This window comes from Chlamydotis macqueenii, chromosome 1, assembly GCF_036417535.1.
Source record: "Chlamydotis macqueenii isolate bChlMac1 chromosome 1, bChlMac1.mat, whole genome shotgun sequence".
Classification (NCBI taxonomy): Eukaryota; Metazoa; Chordata; class Aves; order Otidiformes; family Otididae; genus Chlamydotis; species Chlamydotis macqueenii.
This window is the reverse complement of record NC_141556.1, coordinates 122690300-122704120: the sequence shown is the minus strand read 5'-3', so window position 1 is coordinate 122704120 and position 13821 is coordinate 122690300. Positions and strand designations below refer to the sequence as shown.

Genomic DNA, 13821 nt, shown 5'->3' with positions numbered 1-13821 from the left:
TCCCAAAGCCAGTACCAAATCCACTTTTAGTTGCTTCTTCCTTTCTACAATGTTTGAACTTAAAAAAAAAGAAAGACAAAAAATGAAAAGCATAACTCAAACATACTATTTCAAACTCAGATGTAGATCTATACAGAAAAAAAGGCTGCTTCTGTCTTTTGTAAAAATGCAAAGTCCTGCTGAAGTAAAAAGCTGATCCACTTTATAAAATACAGGTGCATTCCGGCTTCATTCTTGACAGCCAAAAACAATACAGAAAATACTTAACAAATTTTGTTTCTATAAACACATATGATCAACTCTGAAAGATATTTTGTCTAACGGGAGAATTAGTATATGTATTTATTAATATTTCATAACCAGAAGGTATTAGATGGTGGCTAAATTCTCCTAGTTTCTGCCGCCTTCTCTCATTGCTTTTCAGCATTTCAGTTCCCCAGTTTCTCCTGGTGTTTTACCTAGGACAGGCAGTATGATTTCAACCCAGAGCACTCGGGGTACTTCCAGCATGCAATTCTAGCCAAAAGCAAATCTGTACAGTCTGTTACATGAGAGGAAATAGTAGAAGACTATCCTTCTGGATCATTACCTTCCAGGGTGGGAAGTTTCTACAGCATGTTACCTAAATCTTGAACAAACTGAGCAAATCAAGCTGAGATGCACATATAAAATCTGAAAAGCATCATGGAATTAAGGGAGGCTGACAGTTATGCCAATATTCAGGTAAAATGTCAAGTCTTATTCCATCAGAGTTTGAAAAAATACGACTGTAGTCATGTGAGCTATTGGACATTGAGCGACTACTGATGCACAGTGTTTTGCTAACTTGTCTAGTTCCTTACCAAGAGCTTCAGATGGCCAGGAGGACCACCGGCATGCATTTCTATTTGGTTTTATGGTCATACAAAGGAGAACAGCTTCCCATATGCTTTCGCGCAATTGTCACTCTTGTTAAAACAAAACAGTCAGAAGATTAAAAGTTTTTGGACAAGAGCCTACTGTCCATTAATAATGAGTACATTGCTCTCTAGAAGCTGGCTGAAGCCGTAAAAATGCCCCTGTTGACGACAGTGTCAGCGTGAGTGGGTGCTAGCAGGCTTCTGCACCAAGCTCATGAAGGCTGTCGGCAGTCGTGTGTCGGCTGCTTAGCAATTCTGAAGAGGCTGCTGCAGAAATCAATCTGCTTTACAGCAAGGCAGAATTAACTGCTTTGTTTTTGGTTTTTTTTCAGTGCAAGGAAAACCAATCAAACTGTTGTTCAATGGCAAGAAAAGAAAAATTGCTTTGATGTATACATAAAAACAGGAAGCATTTTCAGTTTCCCTGGGTGGTATATAGTACAGCAGTTAAACAACAGAATGATGGGTGTTAAAGTGATTTAGTGCTATTTCAAGACAAATATTATTTTTATAGCACTTTGGTAAAATCAGTTGATCCAGCACAGAATAAATGTGTGTTGTTCCATCAAAAGCTTGATGCAAAAACCTGCTGTAGCCAGAGCATTTTTCTCTTAAAGGTTAAACTCATGGTAAAGAGAGGGAAAGTGCACATAGCAGCTGAAGGTACTACCCATCACTTCAGAAGTAGCCTTCCCCAAATCCATTTTCCTTTTATCTTTATTTTAGTCTAAAATGTTACGGAAATATAACAGAATATACTGTGTATGCTGACAGATGTTATGGTCCATTATTACAAGGTTTTCTGGACTCCTTTCTTTAAAAAGGCTGTATTGTAGTGGTAGTTATATCAGTTTGCAAAGCAGTAATGCTTATTCAGAGCTCTAAGGTATATAAACATAAGCTATTCTATTTCATAATAAAGAGTTTCTTACTTTGTCCAGCAAGTTTTATCTATGAAATCTTGCATAGTCATTTTGTCCCATTCTTCTGCACGTGGAGCCTTCCATGGGGCTTCACTGGGAATCTAAGGAGACATAAAAGAACATTTATCAGCAAATGAACGAGTGGTATAAGAAAGAGACAACAAACAGTCATTTTCATCTTTAAATGGTAATTCAGCCTGCAAATTCCTGGCAGGTAATACAGTGAACTTAACAGAGGATGCTTTTAGTTTTTTTTGTTGTTTGTTTGCTTGTTTTAAGATATATTTTTTTTAGATTGAAGACAAGAGAATGATTTTAGAGTTAAGACCTTTGCCTAGAAAGGCAAAGTACAATGCTGGGGAATGTCTCTGAGTTATTCCATATCTCTCCCATTTAATTTTGCAAGTAGCAGCAACCTCTTCTCAGTCTTCTAGCTCAGTCAATGGAAAACATGCTACTGGTAATGAACTAAAACAGACAAGTTGAATTTGAAGGTGGAGAAGGGCATACGTTTGAAGTCTACAAGCCTCTTAAAATGTTACTTAGCCAGTCGTCAAGCGAAGTGCTAAAAATCACATGCATGAACCTTAATGGTTATATATCCAGAAAAATTAAGGTATGACTCCAGACAGCCTAGCAGCATGGCTTTCAGAAGACCTTGCCAGGATGCCCCTTACACTTGTACTCTGTCCATCAGCGTGTACCACGCACTTGCCAGCACCAGGTTTGTTCAAGCTAGAGCAGCTTTGCCTATCTGCATCCTAGTCCCATCTTCACTCCACCTCTCATGGAGACAAAGCTGAGCTAGACAGTCAGCTGCAATTCCTCAGGTCTTACCTCCTTTCCCATTTCATCCATGGTCCTCCACAGGTTGTTGTAGTCCAGATAGGCTAATGGATTCCACATAGGAGGGAATGGACCTTTAAAGGGGTAAGACTTACCCTACAAGATTAAAAACAAACAAAAATATCATAAAAACTAAATGCAACCATAATAATGGCTTCTATGTGTGGGAAGCTGCACCAAATGGTTAAGTGTTCACTGTAAGAAAGTACAAATTTAATCAATCATGTAACAGCTCCAACAGATCATGTCTGTGTCTGCACGTACAAGAGGCAACAGGCACAAAATGAAACACAGAAGCTTCCATCTGAACGTAAGGAAACACTTTTTCAGTGTGAGGGTTATCAAGCACTGGCACAGGCTGCCTAGAGAGGCTTCTTCTCCAGTCTTGAAGATATTCAAAAGCCACCTGGACATGGTCCTGGGCAACTGGAACTATGTGGCCGTGCTTGAGCAAGGGTGTTGAACAAGACGATCTCTGGAAGCCCTGTCCAACCTCAACAATTCTGTGATCCTGTTATTCTGCAAATGCAACTTAAGTGTGATAGACAGCTCAATTAAGTCTGTTGTGTGCAGAACTGACACTGCCTTGTATCTTCAAAGCTTTGTACTGGGCACCTCCAGGCAACAAAACGAATACCCTGCAATTGAATCACTAAGATCAGACCAAAACACCAAGATGGAACAGGGTTACTCAACTGAGATGAAAAATTGGCTATTTGTTACTGAAAAAGAGAAACATACGTTACATTTTTTTCTCCTAAATGTTCATGAAAAGACTGAACTGTTAATTGTATTTAATGGAGGTTTTTTTCTTTCAAAATCAGACAAAAGCACCTGTGATGAGCTAAAAATCACTACTAAAATCATAGCTCAGAGACCTTCTGGGAAAAAAAAATGGTTTCAGCTAACCTAAAAAGTCCCAAGCCTACAGAAAATGTAGCATTTACTAATAATAATTCATTCTTCCAATCCAGCACCTCTGGCCATAAATTCCAGAGAGTGATAGTGTGGCCAATATGAATGCCCTTAATTACATCATTGTATATTTAATAGTTAGATTTTATATATCTATATATCGACTACTAGATATTCAGAAAGTCTAGCTTAATTAAGAGTAGAAGATGATGGTAATTTGTAGAGCTATTTTATTTATGTGGGATTTCCCCGCCTGACTATACAGATGGCAACACAATAGCTTTTAAAATTCATAAAGAAATGCTCATTAGCATTATGTGTTTACTCATTTTTTCACAATGCATTCTGGACTCCATAAAATAGATAAACAATAAAGGCCATATTGTGTGCCAGAGCTGATTTTTCAAAACTTGTATTAAATTATGTATTTAAGTGGGCAATGCATCAGCATGAATGTCAATTGGCAGAAGTACTAACTTTTAATAGATATTTGATGCAGTGTCACACCAATCCATCACTAAAAAAATATTTACATGGGCTTCAAAAGAAATACTGCATCAAGATTTAATATTTAGAACCACGTAACAACAACAACACTGTGTCTTGTTGAGGAGAAGTATCTGAAGACCACTTACACAAAGAAGTGTCAGGCTTGAATTGATTTAACCTCTTTATTAATAACATGAAAGAACGGACAGACAGCACATTATTCAGATCTGCAGGTGTTTGCAAGCACGAGAAGAGACACTAAAGGGGCACAAAGGGATCCTGAAAGATTCAAAATTTGGTCTGGAAATAACAAAATGAGATATAACCTTGAAAAATCCTGGCTAATAACTTGGAGGACTTCTAATTCAAAGACAGAGACACTTAGGAAGCAGTAAGGCCAAAAATCAAATCTACGGATAAGAATAAGAGTAAATTAGTTTACAAAAACCCCAACAGGTTAGAGAAAGTGAAGAATAAACTGTTTTTTCACCTAGTATTTGTATGGATGCAGGACTCTAATGGAGTCCTTGTCAGAAACACCAAGGTAATCAAAGTGAGGAAGAAAGCAAAAAGTGTGGGAGGAAATTATTTAATTCTTTGGTATACAGACATTTGAAGAAGTAACTGCAAAACAACAATTTTATTTTGCCATGCTTTTGAGGAGGGATTATGGTTTATAAAATGATAAACCACCAGATTTTAGAAGTTTTCAATCGGAAGTTTTGTCACAGCCAGAGTAGATCTCCAGTCACTTAATCAGCCAGAGGCACCAAGGTTGAAAACCTAGCATTTGCAATTTAAGAATGGAGATTACAGTAAATGTTCACAAATACTCCAGAAAATGGAGGGTGTGTTTTGTTTGGGTTTTTTGGGGGTTTTTTTTTTCATTCAGTATGGAACAAAAGCACATTTCTATAGCTCTTGTGCTCAACCATATGAAAATACATTAAATTGGAATAATGAAAACATACCCCTGTCGATGGAGATTAACTCAATGAGTTTGTTTCATCAGAAGTATTTGGTCCCAACATTGACATTTGGGTACTCTCATGGAATCTCTTAACACAAAATTAATTTGAACTGGGACACACCTTCATACTGAGCTGCCAAAGGACTACAGAAGAAGAGCAAAATCTCTCAGATGAAGTACCTTCCTGTTCCAGCTAGTAACATCTGAACCACGTTGGTCATTACCTTTTAGTGTTTTTGGGCACATTAAAATTCCATATCTAGCTCCTATAGCAGGAAGAAGTTAGTTTTAACCTGCCTTCCTCTGAACACTGGAGCCACTCTTCACTCATGTAAACACCGTGTAGGTGTTCCAAAGACAGAGCATATCAGTTTGGTTTTAAGCATTTAAGCATTTCCCAGATTTAGATTTATGAAACATGTATAGTGCTGTGCTCAAGAAAACCAGGACAGCATCAGAATGAGTTATTCCAATTATTGATTTTGTTCTGAGCTTCCTGCTGTGCCAGAGGCAATCCTAGCAGAGTTATCCCCTCCGAGTTAACTCAAGTCTTATGAATTCCCTGTGGTGCTTCCTCATGAGCGCTCAGCTAAGAGACACACAAAACATATCTTTGTTTTAGTATTCTTCTATTACACTGCATTTGAGCTGCTGAAAAGGAAATCTTGAGTATGTCTCTTGTGCAGAAATCTAGGGTGAGAAGTCTCACAAAGCACAAGAACAAACTTCAACCTGGAAAAATAAAAATCATCATCAAAGTTAGGGAGTCTCCTGTGAAAACTACTTCCAAGAGCTCCTAAGACATTACCTAAGGCCTGATCCTTATTTCCTACACAGACAAAACTCCATGAGCTGTCAATCGGAATTTTCTTTGAGAAGAGACTGCAAGACTAAGCGCTACACAGAAACAAAAATAGCAGCACCAAATAAAGAGTACACATAGCTCTGAGTAGTTTCCAACAAACTGAAACATTTCAGCTCTACTTCTGATGAATTTGCACTTTTGCAAATACAACAACCTTTTTGATATTTAGGCAAACTTTGCCTATTTCTGTCATATTGCTGGTAATAGCATTCTCCATACCTCCTGATGCTGTATAATGTCTAAAGAAAAACAATATGCACCAAGATGCACAAAACATTTCCTTTTCAAATATTTTTATACCTAAATCAGAGTAGTATAAAAACAACAATAATAACAACCCCTTCTGATCATTTGACATGATATTTCAACACCAATGCTCAGAAGTATTTCTTACCTTTTTAAAAAATTATTACTTTTTTTTTTTAGAGCTTAGTGGCATTTAATACAGGCATATATATTTTTCTAGAAATTGTTTTATGATGCCACTCACAATGCTTCCAAAAGCAGAACGCCAGCGTTAGCAGTTGGACGCCTATCTTCTACTATATGGGTCACTGGCTGCTTACAAAGGCTGTTGCTGCAGTCTGGGCTAAAGCATACCGCAGAAGTTGAAACTATAGGGAGGAAACTCATGCAACCCAGCTGTCTCGGGAATAAACAAACAGGGAAAGGAGAAATCCAGTGTTTGTCACAAATATTACAATTCCCAATAGATTTTCTCATCCATCTGTTTCACAAGGAGTTTTCATAAGTAGTACAGAAACAAACTTTCTGCATACATCAGCTCTGTTTCAGGTCAAATAGTTGACATAAGAAGTGGGTTATTACAGAGGAAAAAACACAGCACGGCACCTGAATATCAGTAGCCCCTTTAATATCAGGCCCAGCACTTGGGAGGGCATCCCACACATTTTCTCCTGCAATGGTGTTCTGGTTTTGTTAGTAAGCGGGGGGCCTAAGGTGGTAGCTTCTCTAGGAAACTGCTAGAAGTCGCTCCCCTTTGTTCAGTGGACTCGGCCAGGCCTAGGGCGGACCTGCTGCTGGCCAAGGCCGAGGCGATTGGTAGCAGAATGTCCCGTGATAACGCCTCTGCGATAATGTATTTAAGAAGGGGAAAACAGAAAAAGGAGGAGGAGAAGATGTGAAGCAGCTGAGCGGGGGGCAAAGAGGTGGAGACGCGAGCCTTGTGGGCCTTGCAGGCCTCACCCTCTGGCCTCCCGCCGGGCAACAGATTGGGCCCAACTCAGCCTGGCCTGGCTGCAAAAAGTGGAGAGGAGATGAGAAGCTGAAGTGAATAAGATGTAAAAAGGATCCTGAGAGGCATCTGCCAGCCTGTTGTGAGGAACGGCTGCAGACACCAAGGTCAGTGAAGAGGGAGGGGGAGGAGTAACGCGGCTCCTGGCCAAGATTCTTCTGCAACTCGTGGTGAAGACCATTGTGGAGCAGGTTGTCCCCCTGCAGCCCATGGAGGTCCACGGAGGGGCAGAGATCCACCTGCAGCCCGTGGAGGACCCCACTTTGGAGCAGGTGGAGGCCTGAAGGAGGCTGTGGCCCGTGGAGGGCCCGCTGGGGCAGCTATTCTAGAGGGACTGAACCCCATGGAAGAGATGACCCACGCCGGAGCAGTTTCACGGAGGACTGTGGCCCGTGGGAGGGACCCCACTCTGGAGCAGAGGAGGAATGTGAGGAGTTCTTCCCCCGACGATGACACAGCAGCGTAAAACAACATGTGATGAACTGACCGCGACCCCCATTCCCTTTTCCCCACCCCGTGCCACTCGGTAGGGGAGGTAGTAGAGATAATGTTAAGCCCGGGAAGAGGGAGGAGTGGGGGGAGGTTATCTTGTTCCCTGTCTCATTCTCCTGCTAGTTTTAGAAATAAATGAGTGTTTTTCCCCAAGTCGAGTCTGTTTTGCCCGTAATGGTAACTTTAAGAATTTTTCCCCGTCCTTATCTCAAACCTCGAGCCGTTTTCCTTATATCATCTCCTCCTATTCTCTCAGAGGGTGGGGGGAGCGAGAGAGAGACTGCGTAGTCTGGTCCCGATCGGGGCTGAACTACGACAAATGGTGAGAGTGAGTGAATGGTTAGCTGAGAAATGACACGCTCTGCCAGGAAATATCATCTGTATCTCAATGAAGAGTGTGGTCTCAGGAGAAAATCTGCTTTTGCAGGCATAAGACTACTTCATGCTCCCCGAAACATCACGTACCCAGGTAGTGCCCAAGTGGGATGCAGTATTGTCAACTGAAGCCCCTGGTGCCAATGATCCATGCATTTTTTTATAGCACGGTATAAACATCTTATAAAAACAGTCAGCTTTCACTGGAAGAAATGAGATGGTGTGGTGCATTCTCTGCATCACTGAATGAGCACAGATATTCCCTCAGCTAAAGCATCTGAACCTTGGAGTAACTGATACTAACTTCACGGAGATGTCGCTCTGCATGTTAATTCACAGTTGCATAGCTTTATAGGCACATAGTGCCCTCTGCTGATTCACAGCACTGGTACATCTCACACATCTTGTTCCTAAACACTTAAACTTAAAATCCTAGTAACATCATTCATATAAAGCACAGAAACGGTAAAATGTAAAGTTGTGAGAAGGAAAACGAGAAACAAAGAAGCATCACTTCAGGCTGTAAATGTGTACCTGTCTCAGATACTCAGTTTCTCATCTGCTGCCTTGTGGAAAACTATCTTTTTGGTTTGGTTTGTGGGGGGTGTTTGGAGGGATTTTTTAAAATCCATAGCATCTGACAATATGTATCTTTGGGATTAAGCCTCTCGTGTAATCATAATTCTCAATAAAACATGGCAACTAGCTGGACCAAGCTGAGAGAGGTATAGAAGCCTACTTAGAAAACTGTAACAGTCTTGAGATTCACTGAAGTTCCCTTCTTTGAGAAACTGTTCAGGAGCTCATACGCTCAGCTGGTTACCATACTGACAGATATCCTAAAGGTAAAAAGATATATAGGTTAGAAAATATAAATGCAGCACAAGAAAATCTGGATAAATAATGGTGCAAAGCTACAATATTAAGACATGCCAGAATATCCTCCAAATATCTTTCAATATCTAATTTCAGATCATCAGCTATGGATGCCAGACTGTTGTGTGAAATTTGGTCAGCAAAAGTAATTCCATTTTAAGTGCAGCATAACCAGACACATTGGCTTCAAACATGCATCCTGAAAAGGAAAGGAGCTAATTTGGAACAATTTGTTTCTGACATATTATAGAAGTAAAATCCATTGTCACTCTTCAACATCAGTCATACAATCGCTGGAATACTTGTCTTATCTGCAAAAAGACAGAATGAGAAAAACAGCAACACTGAAGTGATTTAGAAAGTGAAATAGAGGTTCTGCTCTGAATGTAAATACGAATACGACTATTTGTTCCAATCAGCTGAGAAAAGAGTTGACTAAGTCTCCTTCCTACTAGAACTGGATTTTTTGTTTTCAAACACTAAAAAACAGCTTTACAAAAAGCATGCAGATGTCTTATGAAGCACAGATTTAGAGAGACTGTAGTTCTAAACAGTCTTTGAAACTAGGCCTGCATGTGCCTTTCAACACCTGAGTTAAAACTGCAAACAAAGTGGACAAAATCAATAGAAAACTTTTAGTATTTCTGGAATTACTCTTAAAAAATACCTCCTTCCCCTCTCAAAAGCAGATAAATGGGCAAAAATAAATGAAAATCACAGAATCATAGAATTATTTGGTCTGGAAGGGACCTTTAAAGGTCATCTAGTCCAACTTCCCTGCAAGGAGCAGGGACATCTTCAACTGGATAGAAGAGAGGAGTTTCATTTGGGAGAAAGCCATCAAACGAGCCCTTCCCACAGATAACATAACTGAGCACACAGGGCACATACACTCTTTCACAACTAAACCAGTCTTTAACGTAGAAAATAACATTGGGCTCACTAGTTTTGTTTCTGAGATACTCCAGCTTATTAAATTTCTTACTTAAAAAAAAGAAACTTTACAGAAAATTTTAAATGTGTGAAGCTCAGTATGCTCAGCCAGCTGTTCCTGTATGAAATACACATTTCTCTAATTTTGTTTTTCTGTAGACCTCAATCAACTTCTCAAGGGCAACAAAAATCAGTTCTTACAATCAGATGCAATTGAAGCTTTTCTCCCAGCAGTCTGAATTAAGTAAGTTAGGTGGGAGCACAGCTCCTTTTCCTTATCTCGTAGGGAACAGGCCCTGGAGTCTGGGAGGGCTGAGACTGAGGAGGTTTTTTTTCCGTTTGGATTTAATGATGAAATGCATATTTTATTTCCAGTTCATTTTTCTTACTGCTTTCATCCTCATGCCACATTAGGTCACAGCTTCCAGTCAATGTTCTTGATCAATAAACATCCCTTGAAGACCTTGCCTTACAGTCCCCTTGGAGAGAGATCACTTTGCAGATTTGCTGGACATAATCTTGCTTCTTTTAGGCTGCTGTAATACAAATATTATCCATCTTTTAATTAAAAAGGCCTAATTATGAACTTCCTTCTTGCAATTACTGCCAGGTGGCTGGCACAAAAAAAAAAAGGAAGATGCTCCTTTACTTACAGGGCAGGTCCAACGAGACTGAAAGAACACCAACCTTTCCCATACCCCTGCCAATGACTGCTCCTTGTTCCCAATATGGAGGATATCCCTTGTGGGTGTCTGGAAGATGCTTTCACCAACCTCAGCTTATTCAATCCTCAGACTCGCTTTTGAGGCTACCAGCGAGTGTGATTAACAACATGGTGTCTTGTGACAGGCATGCCTGCATCCCTGTAACTAGTAAAGAGTTAAAATAACATAGATCTGTGTTCCAGTAGTAACATGTGAAATGACCAAGGCTCTGTAGTAATTTAAGCGTCTTTGAATTTACTTGGCTTCCTTTTGAAGACACCAGATGTCCAACTTCTTAAAGATGCAGATGTATTCTTCTCAGTTCCCCAAGTTCTTGCTTACAAATTGTCAGCAAATAGGAGAAAAGACAAAAGATGTGATGCTGTTTAAATTGAGGGCAACTGAGAATCTCACAGGCTTTTCATTCTCTGCACTCTAATTAAGATATACAAAGAAAAATGGAAGCACTTTTATCTAGTCATTCAAAAATCCATTTAAGCTGTTATGCTTATATTACAGACTATGCCAGGAGATACTGCCCTCAGATTTGCAGAGAAGCAGGTCAAAAGCTTAAATAAATCATATTACTTAGCTTCAGTGCATATATCCCTGATATCACAGAAGAAACACCACTAAATTCCACACCTTTAGATACAGTAGTGACTTATCCAGCTGCTAATTAAATCCCAATACAACACGACCATCACATTTTTTAATTCATTAAAAAGATCACAGCAAACTGCATTTTAATAAGCACAATAGTGCTGAAAATGAATGACACCCAAGAGGGCTGTAAAATTTTTTTTTCTGCAGATCTATCGTAGATCGGTAAGGAACGCGGTAGCATCAGTGCAGATTCGTGGTCCTAGTTAGAAGTACTGCCTGTATAAGAGTAAAAATTCACCTGCAGTGATGTGCTGCAGACAGGGTTCACGTTAGCATCCTCCCCAGAGACGCTGATTGTATGCACTTGTATGAAAGTGGTGCTAAATTTAAAAAGAGCATGGCATGCCTTCAGATACCTCTAGCCAGTGCTGCTGGCAGATGAATGAGCATGAGGAAACTCCATTCTCTTACGGGGAACTTAACTGAGGTAATGAGGTATTGACAAGTCACTGTCAAGAACCTGTCTAGTAACTAGGGAGGGGATGCCTCATGTTTCACCCAGCATTTTAACCTGAAAGACCCACCCTGGATGTGCACAATGCCAAGCGTGCCTTTCGGTGCTAAGGAAGGAACTAAAAGGACTTAATTATAACCACATGAGGAATATTTCTGGTGCAACACACGGTCAAAATAGCCAGCTACCTAAGCCAGCTATTAGCACTATCCACAGTCTGCACCAAGACAACACAGAGATTAGAAGGAGTAAGCGTTACTACCACAGACTCCCCAGACGCTATAATCTGGGGAAACTCCAGGAAGGATCACGGCATTATCTCATATAAATTCCTTGTGGAAAAAAACACCTGAAAAAAAAAATCACAAGGAGCATCAATGGCAGTGGGGGGATCTACCACAGACTAATGACCATATTTTGAGAAATGAGCTTTGTTGGTCTAATGTAGCCAGTAAGGAGCCCTGTTGTCGGTCTATGTTGCCGGGTTTTCATGCAAGCTCTCCATCAGCGATGTTCAGCTGGCACAACAGCAGGACAAAAAGTAGATCACCCTTACTGGATATGGAGGATTCAAGTTCTAAAAAAATTAATTTAGCAAACCAGTCATAGAAAAAAAATGTTTCTTTACACAGATTTAAGGCAGCAGAGTAAACCAGTTATACAGTTATCTTACTTAGCAAAGAAACGAGGCTTACATTTAGTAACATTAGTACATCTGTGTTTTAAAATGCAGGAAGTTTGCATGGCTATTGGGACTGCACAAAGGTGAAGCGCAATTTGAATTAGCAAAAAAAAATATGTTGCTAATTAAACCCTCACAATAATTGACATGTTTTCATATTTCAAGACTTTTTTTCTACGGACTGTTACATGGCAAAGGTAAAAATTACCTGGACTATATGTACTTTGGTTTGTTTTTCTAAGGCAAAAGCTAACATTTTGGTGAGGAAAATAAATGCCACCAGTCAAAAGCTGCAAATCTACCTATCCAAGGTAGGGCCCTGAATCCTCTCTTGGGCAGCTAAGGAAAAGCTATCTTATTTTAAGAAGTGTTTTACATCTGCCTACCAGTCCAGGAGGGAGGACTGTTAGGAGACGATGACTTCTCAGATAGCTCTGCTTTTGCTTTTTAAATCCGGATTTATGAGCCTAACTTCAGTTACGCTATTGAAAAGCAACAGTGTTCAGGCAGCAATTTGCCTACCAAATACTACTTGTAGAGCTACACTAATTTTCTCACTAAGGCTGATGAACCAGTATTAAGACAAAGGAAAAGAACATACTAATCTCCTTTCAAAGACCATGAAAAAGGTTGCTTAACAAGTGGAGGAAAAGAAAAAAAATGTAGGGCAAGAAATATAATTTTGAGTTTCTGTGAAGACATCACAGACAATATAAGCGAGACCAAAAATAATCTCACATTAGAACCTGACATTAAAAAAGATTAAAGAGGAAAAAAACCACAAAACCCAATCAAGTCAGTAAAGCCGAATTAGCAGAGACCCACCCAGAGATCAACAAAATGCATTTTTTTTATTTTGTAGTACAAAGAAGCTGCATATATTACTTGTATTAAAAAGCCTCTAAAATGAATTTAATTAAGTATGAAAGGCTTGATTTTGCCTTTGGGTATATGTAAAAACAGCAGCTGATTTTACAAGATGCACTGTGATGCCTCATTGTGTAGCGAGAGAAGAATTAAAACCTTTAGGTTTCATTGGCTTTCTGGGTTCAGAGAATTCTGTGGTCCAGAATTTAATTATATTTGGCCACAATCACAAAGCTTGGGTCAGTATGTGAATCCAAACTCACACAGGAGCGATAGACCTTTGCATATTTTGGAATCTGGTTTGCAAGCTATGACTTGAGGGTACTGCTGAGATTTCAGGGAGCATGCAAGAGCATTGTATCCATTTCCAGGGAAAGCATGGGCAAGTCACATGGCTGAAAGTGAGAGACCTGTAAGGAACGCATTACAGATACATGAAATGCAAAAGAATGAAGATTATCGTCGCTCCGGATGACTCGTACGACTGGAGCGTCAATATGGAGGGGTACAGGCTTTTTAGAAAGGACAGGAAGGGGAGACGAGGAGGGGGTGTCGCTCTCTATGTCAGCAACCGGCTGGAGTGCGTGGAGCTCTACCTGGGGATGGAGAA

General features: G+C 40.0%; 1 protein-coding gene across 2 annotated transcripts in view; it reads right to left on the bottom strand.

Annotated features, from left to right (window-relative positions):
• The window catches only part of MAOB (monoamine oxidase B), a 58905-nt gene that overhangs the window by 19027 nt on the left and 26057 nt on the right, over window positions 1-13821 (bottom strand). For both annotated transcript variants that reach the window (XR_015261058.1, XM_086766330.1), the window contains exons 4-5: window positions 2660-2764; window positions 1832-1923 (exon numbers count right to left, since the gene is read on the bottom strand). Coding sequence is in view for 1 of the 2 variants with exons in the window: in XM_086766330.1 (XP_086622456.1) it covers window positions 1832-1923; window positions 2660-2764 (197 nt within the window). In the remaining variant the exon portion in view is untranslated. The remainder of the gene's footprint in view (window positions 1-1831; window positions 1924-2659; window positions 2765-13821) is intronic.